The sequence below is a fragment of the Pteropus medius genome, unplaced genomic scaffold (assembly GCF_902729225.1).
Source record: "Pteropus medius unplaced genomic scaffold, Ma_sr-lr_union100, whole genome shotgun sequence".
NCBI lineage: Eukaryota > Metazoa > Chordata > Mammalia > Chiroptera > Pteropodidae > Pteropus > Pteropus medius.
The window spans coordinates 14,427,684-14,445,831 of record NW_024349798.1 but is presented as its reverse complement, the minus strand read 5'-3'; the positions used below and the strand labels follow the sequence as shown (position 1 = coordinate 14,445,831).

General features: G+C 52.6%; 1 protein-coding gene across 4 annotated transcripts in view; it reads left to right on the top strand.

Moving 5' to 3' along the window:
• ABCC6 (ATP binding cassette subfamily C member 6) overlaps positions 1-18,148 on the top strand; it is a 47,015-nt gene that overhangs the window by 3,380 nt on the left and 25,487 nt on the right. For all 4 annotated transcript variants that reach the window (XM_039885428.1, XM_039885426.1, XM_039885425.1 and 1 more), the window contains 8 exons: positions 858-983; positions 2,182-2,243; positions 4,783-4,914; positions 8,959-9,162; positions 10,062-10,239; positions 12,883-13,044; positions 15,571-15,663; positions 17,199-17,402. In XM_039885428.1, the coding sequence (XP_039741362.1) occupies positions 858-983; positions 2,182-2,243; positions 4,783-4,914; positions 8,959-9,162; positions 10,062-10,239; positions 12,883-13,044; positions 15,571-15,663; positions 17,199-17,402 (1,161 nt within the window). The remainder of the gene's footprint in view (positions 1-857; positions 984-2,181; positions 2,244-4,782; positions 4,915-8,958; positions 9,163-10,061; positions 10,240-12,882; positions 13,045-15,570; positions 15,664-17,198; positions 17,403-18,148) is intronic.

Genomic DNA, 18,148 nt, shown 5'->3' with positions numbered 1-18,148 from the left:
CTGGCCCCGTACCCGGAGGGCAAAGAGAGACAGAAAAAGCAGGTCACTCCAGAATGCGAGGTGGAGATTTTGGGTGGGGGGTGGGGGGACTCACCTACTCGGCTGGTCTCTGGCACGGAGAGACAGAAACTCCACACCTGCCTGCCAGGATCTTAACAGTTCACACAGAGGCCTTAGCGGGGTTCGGTCATGGAACCATCCAGATGGTCTCATGACACCTTGTTTTCCCAAGGCTACCTCACTGGAACAGCGCCCACTGTGGGACAAGTGCACATTCCAAGGACAGGGGAGGGAGCCTCTGATGGCCCCGGGGCGGTTCGTGGGTCATCCTGCGGTCACGTCCTCTCATGGCCTCTCCCAACACACACCTGCATGCACTCTTCCTCACACGCGTGCCCGCTCCCCCTCATGCTCACCGATTCTCACTCTCACCCATGCTCCCATGAATCCATTTTACACACTCATTTCGCACACTCACCCATATTTCTGCTGCCAACCTGGAAAGCAGCATTTCCATATTAGAACACATGATGGGTCGTTTTATCTGTTAAGAGAAAAAATATAGTCTAGACCAGGGGTTGAAAACTGCTTGCGTGGGTGACACACTCACTCAAGACTCCTGATCAGAAAACTGACTGCAACAGGCTTCAGATCAGCATTTCGGGAGCCAATTGGTTACTTCACCCTTCCAAAAGGGCAAGAGAGAGAAACAAGGACAGATTCTGACAAAATAAGCTTTATAACTAATGAGAAAATTCCACAGGCCCTCCACGGATTCACGAAATGGTGGGTTCCTACAGATGACTTATCAACCTGCCTGCCTACACCGAGTGGCACTTCTGCTTGCTCTCCCACAGGGCTTTCAAAGTGACCCCTTCCGCCACCTGTCAACCTACCTGTGCCTGTCTCTGGTGGTGGCACAGTTTGCGCTGTCGTGCTTGGCTGATCAACCCTCCTTCTTCCCTAAAGACCCCCAGCAGTCTGTAAGTCACCATGCCTCCAATCCAGAGCCTCCCTTGTCCCTGTTCCACTTCCAGCCTCGGTCTCCCCATGCTACCGAAGGAAGCTGAGCTAGAGCCCAGGCCTTTAATTTTTTATTCTTTTCAGCATTCAGCAAAATGTGTATTGCATGGCTACTCTATGCCATGGGTTGGCCCACTTGTTCTGTCTAGAGCAAGAGAGAAAATGTTTTCAGCTTTGTGGGCTGTGTGATCTCTGTGGCTACTCGATTCTGCTGCTATGGCCCAAAACCAGCCCCAGACAATATGTCAATAAAGGATCATGGAGTTGTTCGCATGTAACTTTATTTGCAGAGATAGGCATTGGGCTGACTTGGGCCTCCGCGGCCACAGTTTGCCAACCCCTGCTCTTCGCCCCAGCTAGGTGCTAAGAATCCATGGTGAACAAGCAGATGTAGCCCCTGTCATCATGCATCTAACAGCCCGGTAGGGGCACCAAATATTAATCACATCGTTATGCAAACGCGTGGAAAATTCCAGCTGGGGCAAGTGCTCCGGGCCACGAGAGTTTACAACCGGTAACATTGAACTAGTCCCTGAAATCAGGAAAGAATTCTCTGAGGAACAGACAGGTGATCTGAGATCATCTAAAAAGATGCTCAACTGCTTGAATAATCAAGTTAAACTGTAACAGGGCTTTTTTTCCACTATGATAATGGCAGGAAAAAAAATTAAAAATTGATAACGAGCCGGGGCGGTAAAGAGGTGGTGAAATGGGCACTCTCACGTCCTCTCGATGAGAGTATCGATCTGTGCGATTTTTCTGGAGCAGCTGGCGAAATCTCGGCCCTGATCCCTCTCTACCTCCTCACCACATTCGCTGAGGGATACCGTCGAGGATATTGTTCTCTATGGCATGCATCGTCCTTGCCTTGAGAACTTCTCGGTCTCAGTATTCACAGTAGTTTTTCTTCTGGAAAACTGTTAGTTCTTCACTTGTAGATGCTGTCGGTCCTGAGGCCCAATCCCTTTTCGTCTTGCCTGCTAGGAAGCGCCAAGGCCATCGGTGGCCACCTCTGACAAGGAGGCCGGGTGCCTCAGTGTATACTTTTGGTACTAAGTTCATGGTCAGTTCATCCTGTCTTCCTTGGCTCCCCTTGTCACTACTGGCCATGCCATGTGAGACTGAGTCCTCCCTCTGCCCCGTCTTTTCTCTTTACAGAATCCATGTCCAGAGGCTGGGGCCTCCTTCCCCTCCAAGGCCATGTTCTGGTGGGTTTCTGGGTAAGTAAAGTAACCGGGAAGGGGCTCGCGTGGTGCCCCCGCCCACCTGCATTCGTTGCCCTGATTCATCGCCACGGCTCTTCCCGCATGAGCTCCCTCCCAACAGCAGCTGGCTAAGAATCCATGCCAGCCTCAGTGCATCCTTCTCAGATTCGGTGTGTCCATCACCCACATCCCACTCACTCACTGGAGTGAGATCTGGGTGTGAATGCCAGCTCTGTCTCTTAGCTGGCCATATCGCAAACCTCCGGAGTCTCAGTTTTCCCCTCTGGAAACGACCCTATCTTCATTAAATATGAAGTGCTCAGTACTTCATATTTACAATAAAATCATATCTCTCACTCAGCTTCATTCATTCCACCAATTTTTAATAAGCACCTACTAGGTGCTAAGCACCGGGGATGAGGAGGTAAACACCAAGTCTTTGTTCTCCAGAGGCTGATGGAGAAGACAGGTGTTTCTCCAGAGTCACCACAGCAGGTGCTGAGAAGGTGCCCACCTACCGGGCCCTCTCCTGACCACACCGCAGTCAGCTCTCGGTAGCACCTGGATTTAAATCCGAGTCTACCACGTCCTGGCGGGGTGACCTTGGGCAAGTGACTTAACCTCTCTGTGCCTCAGTCCCTGCACCTGTAAAATGAGGGTAATAATAGCACCTACCTCCTAGGATTGTGAGGAGTAAATGAGATAAGTTCCGCGAAGCCCTTAGAACAGGATCTGGCCCATGACAAGTGTTATATAAAGTGGTTGGTAGATGACGAACAGGACGCGTGGGCGACGTGGAATTTGTGGAAAGAGCATAGAAGCACTAGAAGAAAACAGACTCACCCTCGGTTTCCCACACAGAGGCACTCAGGGACCATTCCTCAAGCTTTTGCCTTATTCGGGTACCATTCATATGCTATTTACTGAATTTTTTTTTTCTTTAAATCAGCTCACTTTTTCAACTTTAATAGGCTTTTTTTTTTTAAAGAGAAAGAAAGAAAGAAAGAAACGTTCTGTCACTGCCAAATTGGGAAAATCTATAGAATCGCTTGCCACATAGAACTCCAAACATAATTTCTATGAAAACCGTGCCACGTTAATACTTTCTAGATCAGACCGTTGCATGCCTGAGTTTGCTCTGTGTCAGGAAAGGGAACTTGGAAAGTCTCAGGAAGTGGCTCAAGACCAGCTCCGAAAAAAACCTTCTCCTTGGTGTCATTAGAAGGGTTTGAGACCTGAAGAGAAAATCACACTCCCCTGATGGAAGTCTGTAGGAATTAATTGCTCATGTATGCGTGTTGGCTCGCAAAATGGCCCTGTACCCAGAGGCCAAAGAGGGTCGGAAGAGGCAGGCCACTCCAGACTGGTAGGTGGCAGTTTGACAAGCAAAGGAACTTACCCCACAAGGCTAGTCTTAGGAAGATCTCCGCATCCACCGGCCAGAGTCCTAACAGTTTACACGGAGGCCTTAACTGGGTTCAGACACGTGTACCATCCACATGGTCTCCACGGCACTTTATTCTCTCAAGCCTGCGTCCTTGAAGCTGCTCTGGTGCAGGAAGAGCGGGCAGACTGCACATTCCAAGAACACGGGAGGGGTGAGGAGCCTCCAACGGCCAGGGGCCATCACTTCCTCTCAATGACCTCCTCCAACAATGTGCCAACTACATACTGTCACCTCATATGCCAGCCCCAGGCGTTGGGAGACGCTCTCATTTTAAGGGGAGAAAATTGCCATCCTTTGTTAGGAAGTGACGTGCCCAAAGTCACAGAGTTGATAAATGGCTTCGCGTGACAGATCTTGTGCCTTGTGCCAGGGAGTGAGGATAAAAGGATAAAGTACTGTCTTTACCTGACAGAACTGCCAGTCTAAATACATCATCAGACTGAAAAGGTAAATGATCATAACTGCAATAAGCATCATAAAGAAAAAAGCTCAGGAAATTACGAGATCTCATAATGGGGGATCATTACAAGACTGGGCCAGGCGAGCGGGGGTGGTCATTCAGCAGACTTCTAAGAAAATCCCATCTAAGCCCAGAGGTGAAGGACAAATCAGAAGTGACCGGGTAAGGAGTGGAGGAAAGGAGGTTTGAGTAGGGTGACATGATTGTGCAAAGGTCCTGAGGCCCGTGGCGGGAGCAGTGAACAAGGAGGAGTGTGGGGACATTTAAAACTCCAGGAGGAATTCAGGATTCCTCCCCAGCGACAGTTTTCATCTCTGGACTTCTGACTCCTTGGAAGGTTTATTTCCCCTGCCACACAGATTGTCCCCTGGTGAAGTCGTTGAATCTATCTGAGACTCTATTTGCTTCCTCAGATGTAAAATGGGTCAGTAGTAATCTACCACATGGGCTCACGGGATGATCTTTGTAGACTGCAGAGTGCCCCACAAACGTTAGGTGCGGTTAGGTTAACGGCTCTTGTCTTACCGATGGCCCGGCAGAGGGGAAGACAGATAAAGAGACTTACCCAGGGTCACGCAGCCACCAGGCCAGGACTTGGCGGGGGCAGAAGGCAGGGGGGAGCTTGCCCTGGTGGCCCTCTTTTACAGGCTGGTCTGGAGGGGCTACAGGAGACCACTGGGATCCGAAGACTTCTGGTCCCTTGGGAGAGAAAACTCCTCGGAAGAACTCGTCTCCCAGTTGGAAAGGCAGTGGGCGAGGAACCGCAGTGCGGCCCAGCGGTGAGTGTGTGGAAGCCGGGCGGTCAGCGTAGTGCTCGGTGCTCAGGTCAGCAAAGCCCTGAGTCACTCGGCTCCAAATAGGGCCCTGGCCCTACTCTGGGCTCCGCCTCCACAGTCCCCTTCCTGATCTCACGAAGCAGGAACTGGTCAGGCTCAAGGTGCATTTCCTCCCAGAGTGCTTTGTGGGTTCCCCAAGAACGCCAATAAAGTGGGGACTCCTCCAGGCCCCCAGAAGGGAGCTCGAATGGTGGGATGGCGGGCAGGATACAGAAGGAATATTTTAAGACTCGGGGTGGAGAGTTGGGTGGTGGGCCACACATGCTGCCCATTACTCACTCACCTGAGTGATTAGTCTCCTGGCCCTCGGTTTTCTTATCTGTTCAATGGGGATGTCGTGAGTGCCTGGCCCATGGCTTGTGGGAGATGAAAAAAAAAATGAATTTAGAAAAGAACATCGCAGATGCCTCGAAAATGGTAAAAGCTCAAGTAATATCAGTTACCCAGAGGATTTCAAGCTCTTTCTAGTCCTGTCCACTCTGCCTCACTCCTGCCCTTTCTGGCATCTCTAGAAACTTCTATGAGGAATGAGTTTAGAGAAATGAGCTGTTAACATTAATTAAACCTGGGGTTAGGTGCAGCCTTGCCATTAAGTAGTCGATGACCTTGGAGAAGTTGCTTGACCTCATTGGAACCTTGGTGTTTCGGGGGAATGGTTAAAAGTAACTTAGCTCTGTGGAGAGGGTTACAAGGTTCCCCTGCATGCTCTAGGATTTTGTGGTGGTGACTGTAGATTGTTGAATTCTACATATTAGAAGAAGCAAGAGAAAGACAGACAGTGAAATACAGACTATTGTCCTACACGGCTGAGAAGGCGGGTCTACCCTTAGGCATGGTTGGATCCAGGGACTTGCGCGGTATCCAAAATCTTTCCCTCCATCTCTCAGCTCACCTGGTACCTGTATATCGATGTCTTCATAAAGCCTGTCCCATAACATGCCAGTTCAGCAATTCTCGCAGAATAAGAGTGCCTCTCTCTCTCCTAGCATCCATGTAGAAAAATCCCAAGGAAGGCCTCTGATTGGTTGGTTCAAGTCATGTGCCTCTCAGGGGCCACTCCCATGGGTGGGGGACTGGCTGCACAGGGAGGGATAGGGCTGCCTCACAAAGGAAGGGGGTTTGTTTTTCCAAAAGGGGTGAGTAATATGAGCAAATTAAAACAGCAGCGCTCTCTCTTACCACAGGCATATCTTTTTGAACTTCCTCTCTGCTCTTAAATTACTTCTGAGTAGCAGAATTCATTCACAGGGAGGTTTCTCACCCACTTGTTCCCAGTTCTGGCCTCCTCTGCCGGCATGAGGAAGAAAGTCACCCAATATTGGAATCAGCGGATAGAAACATTCTCCAGGACGGTTTAAGAATCCACAAACGGTGGACAGAAAGAAAGGAGGAAGGCGGGGGTGTATGAAGGTCCAGCTCAGTCATATACGGAGCTGACTGATTACACACGGAGAGAACTTTGGTTTTGTTCCTGAAATATTTTGCAATTTTGGGGGGAGGGGAGGGGATGTCATCCTGAGAGGTCGCAGACCAGCCGGCCACCTGCCGGCCAAGTCAGGTTCCCAGGGTATACTCGGCCCACATGGTGTGACGTTGCTCTTGTTCTTTGGGGTCCCTTGTTTTTTTCTGTTTTGTTTTGTTTTGTTTTTATAAGTTGCCAACGTTTGTAACGTTGGAGATGTCACATAAAGATCCGGAATTCTGATCTCTCTTAAATCACACAGGCAGTGCTGGGTCACGGCTCCGCACAGCAACGGGAGAGTGGATCCGGGTGGTGGCCGCCCCATCAGACAAGGCACAGGCTCTTCATTTTGCCACAGTGTCCGCCACTCTCTCTCTTGTGTCCCCCATTCACACCCAGCCTCTCTCTCACACGCCCCACCGCACCTTGTGGTCCCATGCGAGACCTCGTTTTGCAGATGGAAACTGAGGCTCAGAGGAGAGGGGACAGAGCAGGCACTTGAACCTTGGTTTCCTGGCTCCAAGGCCAGGTTCAGTCCGCCAAACCAAGTTACCTGCTTCCTCCTCTCTCCGTGCCTCCTTTCCTCCTCTCCCTCTCCTTCCTTCCTTCCTTCCTTCCTTCCTTCCTTTCCCTTTCCTTCCTTCCTTCCTTCCTTCCTTCCTTCCTTTCTTCCTTCCTTCTTTCCTTCCTTCCACAAATCTTTATAACATTATGCACCAGGCACTCCTGTCGGGCGTTTCACATACATCACACCTAATCTGTTTTCCCCCACTCATTTAGCAAGTATTTATTGAGTACCTACTACATTCAGGAGCCGGACTAAGTGCTGGGGCAAATACACGCAAGAACTTTCCCCTCTTGTTCTAATAGGACGAATAGGTACAGGGAAGAGTTGGAGAGAGAGCGAGCGTGGCTGTGAAGTCGATGAATTAAACAATGGGATCCAATGGGGAAGAGTGGTCAGGGATGGCCTCTATGAGGAGGTGACATCCTTTTGGCATTTGAGACCCAAATACCAAAATATTTGTGACTGGCAGGCCATGCGTAGCTCAGTGAGAGAGGCCAAGCCACAGCCCTCCAAGATGCCAAAGCAAACAACAAGCCAGGCCAGGGACGAGGGACAAGGCCTTCACCTTGTCAGTAAGGGTCTGGCCACCAGCGCTTGCCAAGGGATTTTTTTCTTTTTGCTGGGGGTGTGAGGGCCACAGAGGCACTATGTAAATTGTGAATTGAGACATGGGCTCAAATATCTGTTCTTTCTTTGCGGTGTGACCTTGGGTAGCTGTCACCACCTCTCTGAGCCTCAGTCTCATCCTGGGTAAAGTGGGAGCCTATGATACCCACTAGGCAAGGAGGTTGAAAGGAGTCAGTGTGCTCATTTGTGTAAAGGTATAAAGCAAGGGCCCCCAACCCCCGGGCCGTGGACTAGTGCAGGAACCGGGCTGCACAGCAGGAGGGGAGCAGTGGGTAGGCGAGCGAAGTTTCTCTGTATCTGCAGCCGCTCCCCAGCGCCAGCATCACCGCCTCAGCTCTGCCTCAGATCATCAGGCATTAGATTCTCATAGGAGCTCAGGTCCCTGGTGTAAAGGACAGACTGATCCCAGTGCCTGGTCCAGGTCCCAGCTCTTAAATGGACCTTGAAATTTATGGTAACCCCCTAGGTTGTCAGAATTGGAAGGGACACAGAGAGTGGGACCAACCACATGCTTTCACACGTGAGGACACAGAGGCACAGAGAGGGAAGCAATCAGCCCAAGGCCACACTGCAACGGGTGGTCGGCAGCTGCCTCTGCTGTGTGACCGAGGACACAGGAAGGGTCCTCTGGCTTCCCTGCTCCTCGCCGTCCCTCACCCTAGCTCTCGTTGTGGCCCCCGGTTATGACTAAGGGCCTAGGATCTTATTGGGTCAAGGCTGCCTGAGCTCTGGTCTGGACAGCAGCAGGATTCTAAACCCACTCTAAACTGGCTCTGAACCAGCTCTAGACCACCCGACGCTGGCTGCTGTGGAAGAAGGGAGGGCTGCACCCCGGATCAGAAAGTGCCTGAAGGCAGACCTGGGGTCCAATCCCAGTTCTTTTGCTTCTCAGCTGTGTGTCCTCGGACAAAGTCACCCTCTCGGCCTTCATTTCCTCATCTGTGACATGGGGATGACACCTGGCTTGCCAGACCGGTGGCTTATAAACCGTGCATTTATCTCTCACAGTTCTGGAGGCTGCAAGTCCTACATCAAGGCACTGGCAGCTTTGGTGTCTGGTGAGGGCCCGCTTCCTGGTTCGTAGATGCTCAGCTTCTTGTCGTGTCCTCACGTGGAGAAGGGTCGAGGCAGCTCTCTGGGGTGTCTTTTATAAGGTCACTCGTCCCATTTAGGAATGCTCCATCCTCATGACCTAATCACCTCCCAAAGGCCCTAGCTCCTGACACCATTACATTAGGGGTTAGGATTTCAACATAGGAATTTGGGGGGCGGGGGGCACAACATTTAGGCTATTGCAGGGGCCCAGAGCCAATGTCTCCTGTCCCCTTAGGCACACCAAGGCAACAGCGTGTAAAAGGAAAGGACTCGGTGACGGGGAGGCCTCTGAGACTGAGATATTCCTACAGCAAAAAGGGAGCATGAGAGGCCCACTGCTCAGGGCCATCTGGCAGGTGTTCTGGTCCACCTTCCTCCTGGGGACCCTCAGCCTCGTCATCAGTGACGCCTTCAGGTTCACTGTTCCTAAGCTCCTCAGGTAGGTCCAGGCCTTGGGTGCCCTGCTAAGGTTGGTGGTCCCTTAATGGGTGTCTTTCCAAGGCTGGGGATGGGGAGTTCAGCTCACCTGCCTCTGTCTACACCTCTGGTGCTCAGGGCACTGGAGACTGGGCAAAAGAATACTGAGGAAGGACAAAAACAAACGAGAAAGCGTCTGACCTCCGGGAGGGAAAAAGTGAACTCTAACCTGACTGTATCGGTTAGCTTTCACTGTATAACAAACAGCCCCAAAGCGAGGGGCTTAAAACCACTTATTTACTTAGGATAATGTGGGTCAGCAATTCAGGCTGAGCTCAGCTGGGTGGCTCTCCCTTTCTTGGCTGAGTTCCCTCATGGAATTTGTTTTCTCACAGTTCTGGAGGCTGGGTGTCTGAGATCGAGGTGTGGGCAGGCTTGGTTTCTCGCAAGGCCTCTTTCCTTGGCTTGCAGACAGCCGCTTACTTGCTGTGTCCTCACATGATTTGTCCAGGTGTCTCCTTGTCTGTCCCAAATTCCTCTTCTTACTAGGACACCAGTCATCTTGGATTAAGGCCCCACCCTAATGGCCTCATTTTAACGTATGCACCCCGTCTCCAAACACAGCTGCATTCTGAAGTTCTGGGGGTTTGGGACTTTAATATATGAATTTCACGGGGACACAATTCAGCCTGTAACAGGTGGGAATGAAAACACCACCTTTGGATCGATGAGCTGCAAGGCCCATTGGAAATGAGCGTGGACAGGGCGGAAAACAATTGTAGCCATTTTCGCAAAACAATTAAAAAAAAAAAAAATCTGCCACACCGTCTGTTCCTCCAGACCTGGGCGGGCCTGGGCAGAGGCAGCTCCCATGGGTGCTTTCTCTCACCGGCTGCGCCTTCTCCTTCCCTCTCCCACAAGCCTTTTTCTGGAGTTTATTGGTGACCCCAAGACCCCGGGCTGGAAGGGCTACCTCCTCGCGGTGCTGATGTTCCTCACCGCCTGCCTGCAAACGCTATTCGAGCAGCAGCACATGTACAGGCTCAAGGTGCTGCAGATGAGGCTGCGAACAGCCATCACCGGCCTCGTGTACAGAAAGGTGAGCCTCAGCCTTTCCCTTCTCTCCATCCCGCCCCGATGTGCGTGCACATGGTCCAGCCAGGAAGGGTTAGTTACATCACTGAACTGTTAATATCGTCGTGTCTGAACACATGCTCATTTGTTACTTCATTCATAGCTGCTTGCTCTACACTCTCACCTCCTTGGTTATTTCCGTAAGACCCTGGATGATCTGACCCTGGGACCTCTCCAACCTCATCGTGTCACACACCTCTTCCTCTCTTGCTCTCCCTGCTCTAGCCACAAACACGCCAAGGACCCTCCCACCACAGGGCCTTTGCACTTGCTTTCTCCACTGCCTGGACACCCTTTCCACAACATCTCCTGTAAATAACTGCCACTCATCCCCCACGAGGATGAAGGGCTTGCCTTCGGGCTGTGTGGAAACCAGATAAAGGCAGACCGTCAGCTATGTTGCCCAGCAACACTACTTATGGTACAAATGTCCCCTGACCCATTGGTAAATTACATCTGGGCTGGAAGTCCTGCCAGAGAGCTAGGAATGGCTGGTGGCAAGCCATAGCTCTGAGCTGCTCTCTGTGCAGTCACTCTTGTCCCTTTGGGGAACCCTGGAAGTAGAACCCATGAGACTAATGCTATGAAAGACATTGGCTCCTGTGGGGTCTGGAGCATCCAAGACATTGGCTCCTGTGGGGTCTGGAGCATCCAAGCCAGGGTCATTCTGTCTCGTGTGAATCTCCTTTTCTCACATCTGAGCTGTGTCACCTGGGGGCAAAGGGGGGCAAATGGGACAGCTCTTCAATGAGCATGCGGGTGGCTCCCAATGCTGCCCTGCCTACTGTGTTTCAGACCCACGTCCCCTGAGCATGCTGGAGCTGTGTATGTGTGGCCCATGCAGTCTCGTGGGTCCACACGTTGAGCTGAGGCTGACAGGAAGATGGCCTGAGGGCACCGCTCCCCCTCCTGCCCCCCACTATCCCCCCGCCCTGCCCCATCGGGGAAGCCTTCATCTCCTGATGAGGTCAGACCCCACTCTGCTCTCTGGGCTGCTTCTTATTTTCTGCATCTGGTGCTTTGACATCTAGGGGCTTTACTGACCCTGGAGGGACTGTCCCTCCCCAGCTAGCCAATTTCTAGAGATGGCAAATGACTCACCTGAGAGCATACCTTTCAGACGCAAACCAGCCAATCCAGAGCCCGTCCCCCAACCCCTCCTTTATGGGGTTCTCCCACTCCGGGCTACTGTCCCCTGCCTTAATCACCTCTCTGCTAGGGACTTTGCCCCAGAGCCTGCTGGAATGGCTGAAACATGCCAGTCCAAACCTGCTCACCCTGCCCGACTCTCCTTCCTGTGAAAACCACAGTGTGGTCTCCCATCCACCTCTCCCGCCCCTCCCTCCGCCCAATGCTGGTGCTTCCCCGAGTGGCCCCCCACCGCATGCAGTGGCCCCCGCTTGAGGCCCATGAGTAGAAAAGCTTTCTTGTCAATAACGACCACCTCCTGATCTGCGGGCCTCGCTGGACCTGAATGATAGTAAAACCTGTCTTTTGAAACAGGTCTTCACGGCACTCGTCGTAATTACCATCACATAATTACCATCACAGAGCAAACTTCGGGAGTCTTTATTTTTGTTCCCCTCTGTCTTCACTCCCAGGAGAGTGACCTCGCCCCTCCCCCCCCCACCCCCCATGTCGTTGGCGGCTGTATTCCCAGCACTCAGTCTGGGTCAGCAAGAGCTCGAGAAAAGAGCTGAAGATTTTTTGGAGGATTTCTGCACTCAGATTCCTTCACTCCCCAGCTCCTTCCCTCACACACTCGGCGGAGGGAAGATTGCAAGCAGAACTTAGCATTCAACAGGCTGGAAGGGGTCCGCTATGACCCCAGAGTTAGGGCAGGTTTCGGGCTGCCAGAGGACCAGGTCGGTGTCCGGGAGGCACGTAAATGCCCGCGGGGGTCAGCGTAACGCCCTGTCCAGCCCGTGTTGTGCCTCAGCCATCTTGGATTCCAGCCCTGGCCTGGCCACTTAGAAACCCTCTGACTTCGGGCGAGTCAGCCTATTTCTCTGTGCCTCAGTCTCCTGAGCTGTAAAATGGGGTTCGTAACGCTGCATTTCATTGATTCTAATCTCACTTGAACTCTTCTGAAATCAAGATGTGTCTTATGCATCTTAATTTAATTGGCATCGATTTTTTTTTTTCCGTCATGATACAAAAACGGAGAGGGTTTTGTTCGTGGCATTTTAGATTGAAGGAACTATGCCAGGACCACAGAAAATGGTGAAACCGTTCATTGAACACAGAGCCTGGGACCTAGTTAGCACTCAGCACATGACCAGCACGGTTGTCACGGATCCAAGGTTTTTATGTGTGATGTGATTAACTTATTGCTCCAGTGCTTTAGGGATTTCCGAGTATTTTCATTTTTTGACAACTTCTTAGATTCTCACAAAGGCCCCGGGAGGTTGGCCTAGGAGATTTTTATTAGCCCGTTTACAGGAGAGTGAACGCACGCTCGGCAGGTGAAGAGACCTGGCTTGGCCAGCAGGGGCAGCACCGCTCAGACCCAGGCCTGCGGGGTGGGCCTCTGGCCTCCCTGCCTCCCCCCACCCACCTCGCCTTGTCCTTCCCCTGACTCACATCTTATTCCTCTTGCCCCACCCAGGTCCTGGCTCTGTCCAGCGGCTCCAGAAAGACCAGTGCCGTTGGGGACGTGGTCAACCTGGTGTCTGTGGATGTGCAGCGGGTGACCGAGAGCGTCATGTACCTCAATGGGCTGTGGCTGCCACTCATTTGGATCATCGTCTGCTTTGTTTACCTCTGGCAGGTGTGCTGGATGGAGGGAGCCGGGGTTAGAGCTGAATCCTTCCCCCCTCCCCCCCTCCTCTTCTCTTTGTCCTGTCTTTATCTGCACACTCTGTGGACTGACATAATGGGCAACATCTTAGATGAGGACGGCCCGCACTTGACCTTGGGCAGGATGCTCGCCCTCCCCGAGCCTCAGTTTCCCCATCCGTAACATGATGACGGTGACATTGACACTTCTGGATGCCATTTCGGGGTACCCAGTAGACAGATGAAACCTATCGGAAGTTACCAGTGATGCTAGGACACCAGCACCATCATCAAAAAAGACAGAACATTTTAGGGGAAAAAATATGATACCTAGTTTTCGAAAAGTGTGAAGTGGCCATGCAGCCAAAAAAAAAAAGAAAAAGAAAAAAGAAAAAAATCAGAACTTTTTCTGATTTCCTTTTATCTAGTTTGTGGCATAGGGTTTTCTTTCTTTTTTTCTTTCTCCTTTCTTTCCTTTCTTCTCTCTCTCTCTCTCTCTCTCTCTCCTCTTTCTTTCTTCTGTCACAGACTTTGGAGTGGGACTGCCAGGGTTCAAATCTCGCTTTTACCACTTGCCAGTTATAAAAACCTTGCACGAGTAATAGCCTGTCTGCGCCCCATTTCCTCACCTGTAAGATGAGGATCTCAATGAGCAACACCGCCCCTGCCTTCGATGTTTGGTATGAAATGAGACACCGAGAACGGTGTCTGGCACACAGCTGTAACCCGTAGGTGTTGGGTCGGCTTGTTGGTAGGGGACGTGTGATTCGTCTCAAGTTCCCACCTCAGCTCTGCTCCAGGGGTGAGCGCGAAGCTCACACATTTTTCTGTAACAGACCAGATCGTAAACATTTTAGACACTGAGGGTCATACAGTCCTTCTCAAAACTATTCGACTCTGTCCCTTCCAGTGCAAAAGTGGCCACAGATTCAGTCTGAATTTTCACATCACGAAATATACTTCTTTCGATTTCCTTCGACCATTTAAAAATTTAAAAGCCATGAGGATTTTTTTTTTTTTTGAACAGCTCATGGGCTGTCCAAAAGCAGGAGGCGGCACCTGGCCCATGTGCCACCATTCGCGGGCCCCGGGGTGGGCACATCGATGGCATATGATCGTGAGTGAGTGTGAAACACTCCCGAAGGCCACCTCGTGCACAGGGTCATCATGTTCCTCTACCACAGCTTCCACCCGGCGAGGGAGGAAGGACACTTGGGAGAATGCAGGGCAGTTAGCAGGCCGACCCACGAGACAAGCGAAGCTGCAGACGACACACCCAGCCCTTTCCCGGCGTCCTGGCCGACAGTCCCTAACATCAGAGGGTCACCCCCAAGATCCTGGTTAAGGAAGGCTGGGCGTTGGGGTTGCTCTAGGTAGCATTTGTAGCCTTTTTACAAAACGATGCCATTTTGCTGGAGAGAGCTTAACCTTCTGCTGACACCTCTCTGAATATTTTCCCAGCCCTGGATGAGATGGCTGGTGTTTGCCTTCTGGGCACTTCTCTATTAGGCCACTAGGTGGTGCCATTGTCACATAAATGAAACAACCCGGCGGCTTGAGTTGTCAAAAGATTCGAAAACTTTTTTTGTCTGAGAGGAGAAACCTAGGCCCACAGACCTGAAACGAGTGACCTTTGCTGAGAGAATGGGCTCAAACGACCTCAAGGGAAATCTCAAAAAGTCACAGTCACTTAAATGTCATTTATCTTACCCCACTACCTCTATATGTACCAGGTAAAGAAACCAGAGTTAAGAAGGGAACATATCTGTCCCAAAGTTCCCAAGGTGGTTGCGGGAAGGGCTGCCAGACAAAATACAGAATGTCCAGTTAAATATGAATTTCAGGTAAACTGAATAATTTTTTAGTATAAGTATATCCCAAATATTCCATGGGCTATGCTTATACTAAAAACTTTCTTGCTGTTTCTCTGGAATCCTAGTTTAGCTGAGGCGGGCGGGGGCCTCCTGGGTTTATTTGCTAAATCTTGTCAGGGGCGAAATGAAGACTAGGGTTACCACTGACTCTATGACATGAGCACACACTCTTGGCCGTGGGGAACACCTCTGTTTCCATGTGACAGACGAGGAAACTACAGTTTACACAGGGTAAGCCACGTGCCCAAGGCCACATGAGTAAGTGTCAGAGTCAGGATTTGAACCCGGATCCTGATTCCAGAGGTCTGACTTCACCATTCTGGCTAGGCATGCCCCCCCTCTCCCCCGCCCCTCCTGTCTAGATGCACGACCTGTCTCGGACATACACCCCACATCGTGCGAAGTGGGTCATTTCCACTCCCTGAGATGTAAGGTCTCCATCTTCAGCAGGCGACTCCTTCTAAGTGTCTGCCCCACGAGTCTTGGTCCCCGAAACCTGGTGGCTGCCCTCATCAGATCCGCTGACACTCCCCTGCCTTAGGAAACAAATCTGAGTCCCTCACCCCCAACCCCTGGCCGAATCCCTCGGGGTCTGCCGCTGGGCTCCTGGGGACATGTCGTGATGTCCTCCCCTCTGCTTCCAGCTCCTAGGACCCTCTGCCCTCACCGCCATCGCTGTCTTCCTCAGCCTCCTCCCTCTGAACTTCTTCATCACCAGGAAGAGGAACCACCATCAGGTTTGGCATGTGACAGAAGGGACGTGCCAGGGAAATGGGGCGGGTAGAGGCCGGGTGGGCCCGGCTTTGCCCTGCCGTGTTGTGAGTCCTCCCGGTCACTCAGACCTGTGTCCCCACGTGCCCCCGTCTCAGTGGGTGGCAGCTCTGTCCCTCCGGCATTCAAACCATGGGTCAGTTTGGATGCCTCTCTCTTCTCACACCCTCTCCGTCAGCTGATTCGGGTGGCCTCATCTTCAGAGTGCATCCACGACGTGGCCCCTTCTCACCCCAGGCTCTCTAAGTCCCACTGTCCCTCCCCGGGACCACTGCAGGGACCCCTCGCTGAGTCCCCACTTCTGCTCTCGCCCCTCACCCTGGCCACTTCGCACACCAGCCAGAGGGGACCCGTGAAAACCACGCAGGTCTCATGTCTCTCATTTCCCTTGGTGCCAGAGCCAGCACCCTGCGGTGGCCTCCTGCCCGTGGCGATGCGGCCTCATCACCTCCTACCTCTTTCTCCTCGCTCGCTGCGTGACCTCCCCTGCCCTCCCTGGATCCTCAAACCAGTCTGCTCCCGCCCCAGGGCCTTCACACTGGCCGTTCCCGTCCCGCCGCCCGGAGCACCCTCACCCAGAAGTCTTGTCTGCTTCTCTCCCCTCCCTAACCACCTGGTTTCGGCACAACGCACCCTCCATGCCACCTCCTGCAGCTCGGCAACTTTGTGCTGTTTGGTTCCATAGCACTTGTCACTTAACCTGCCATAGGACACACCTGGCCCTTCCATTTATTGTTTCTTTCTAGTTAGAACGAAAGCTTCTCTGTGGCAGGAGATGCTCACTGCTGTAGGCTCAGCTTTTGGAATAGTGCTTGGTGCACAGAAGATGCTCAATAAACACTTGGAAGGGAGGGCGGGAGGGAGGGAGGGCTCACAGAGCCTGTTTCTCCAGCCTCCTGTCTGGCCTCCTCTAGACACTGTCCACACAGCCGCCCTTCTGACGATGTCCCTCTGTGGTGAAGCACGGTGGCCCCCAAACCCTCTGCCTGACCTGCAAGTCCCAACATGGCCCTGCCTCCCTGTCTTAGCCCCTGCGCACGCCCTCTTATGACACCCTGGACGTCCTCCCCGCCATGCTGTCCTCTCCTTCTTGCCCCGCTCACCCCACCTAGCCCTTCTCCACGTGCTCAGCACCTCCACATCACTTCTGAGGTAGTCAGGGCGTCACCCTCGCCTCCAGGAAGCCTTCCTGATTGCACCACCCCCAGCTGGTCAGGGCCTACCTCTATTCCCCGCACTTTGGGGGCTTCCCTGTGTTATGGCGCATCCTCCCCTGTGAAGGCTCGGGGGACAAAGGGAGGAGGCTCCTGCAGTGGTTGAGGCCGAGGTGACCGTGACTCGGGCCAGGACCGTGGGACGGAGATGCCGAGAAGCAGACGGCTCGCGCCTGGTTTAGAGATAGAAGCAGCAGGATTTGCCGAAGGGTTCGGGGGGGCGGCCATTGGAGGGAAGGACTCCAGACTTGTTCCTGTCCCCTCCCCTCTCTTCCCTCTGGTCCCAGGAGGAGCAAATGAGACACAAGGACTCTCGGGCGCGGCTCACCAGCTGCATCCTCAGAAACATGAGGACAGTCAAGTGCCACGGCTGGGAGAGAGCCTTTCTGGACAGAGTCCTGCGCATCCGAGGCCGGGAGCTGGGCGCCTTGAGGACTTCCGGGCTCCTCTTCTCTGTGTCTCTGGTGTCCTTCCAAGTGTCCACGTTTCTGGTGACGTCACCCTGGTCTCCCTGCAGAGCATGGACTTGGTTGGGGATGGGGTGCAGGGGGTGGGATGAGGTATAGGCAGAGCCCCTGGATCTTGGAGCCTCTCTTTGCAGACCGCCTCGTCCATCAAAACGCACCCCTCCTGGGCCCTGCTCTCTCTCAGGGGTCCCCACTTTCTGCTGAGTCGGCTAATCCGTCAGGTCATTCCCCTGAACGTGGCAGTGGCCCACGTAAGGTCTTGAGCTCCAGGCTCCTGGAATTGCAGCTCCCACTGCCGTAGGGAATTGGCAATGGGTGCAGGAAGCTGCAGAGTTGGGACCCCAGGCTCACCCTACTGCAGCCTCTCGCTGGGCACAGTGCCTGTCCTGTCTTTCTCTGAGTGATTTCACAAATTCCTGCCAGATTAGCCTCCTAAAGCGTGGCTTCGTAGTCATGCCACTGCAAACAAACCTACAATGACTCACCGCTGCGTCCCCAATAAAACCCAAACTCTTCATAAAACGTTCAAGCTGGTAACAAGTGGGCCTTAACCACTGTTTCCAGAAGGATCTAGATTCCCAAGGGCCATCTGCTATGACGCTGGATGTCGCCAACACGATGGACGCTCAGAACCACAAGTACCATCACTAAGAACCGTGAGGGCTCCCCAGATAGGATCACTGGGCCTCCATCACACCAAGTAACCGTCAGACAACTGTCACATAGAGTGACCATCACACCAAGTGACTGTCCCACCAGATGATATTGAG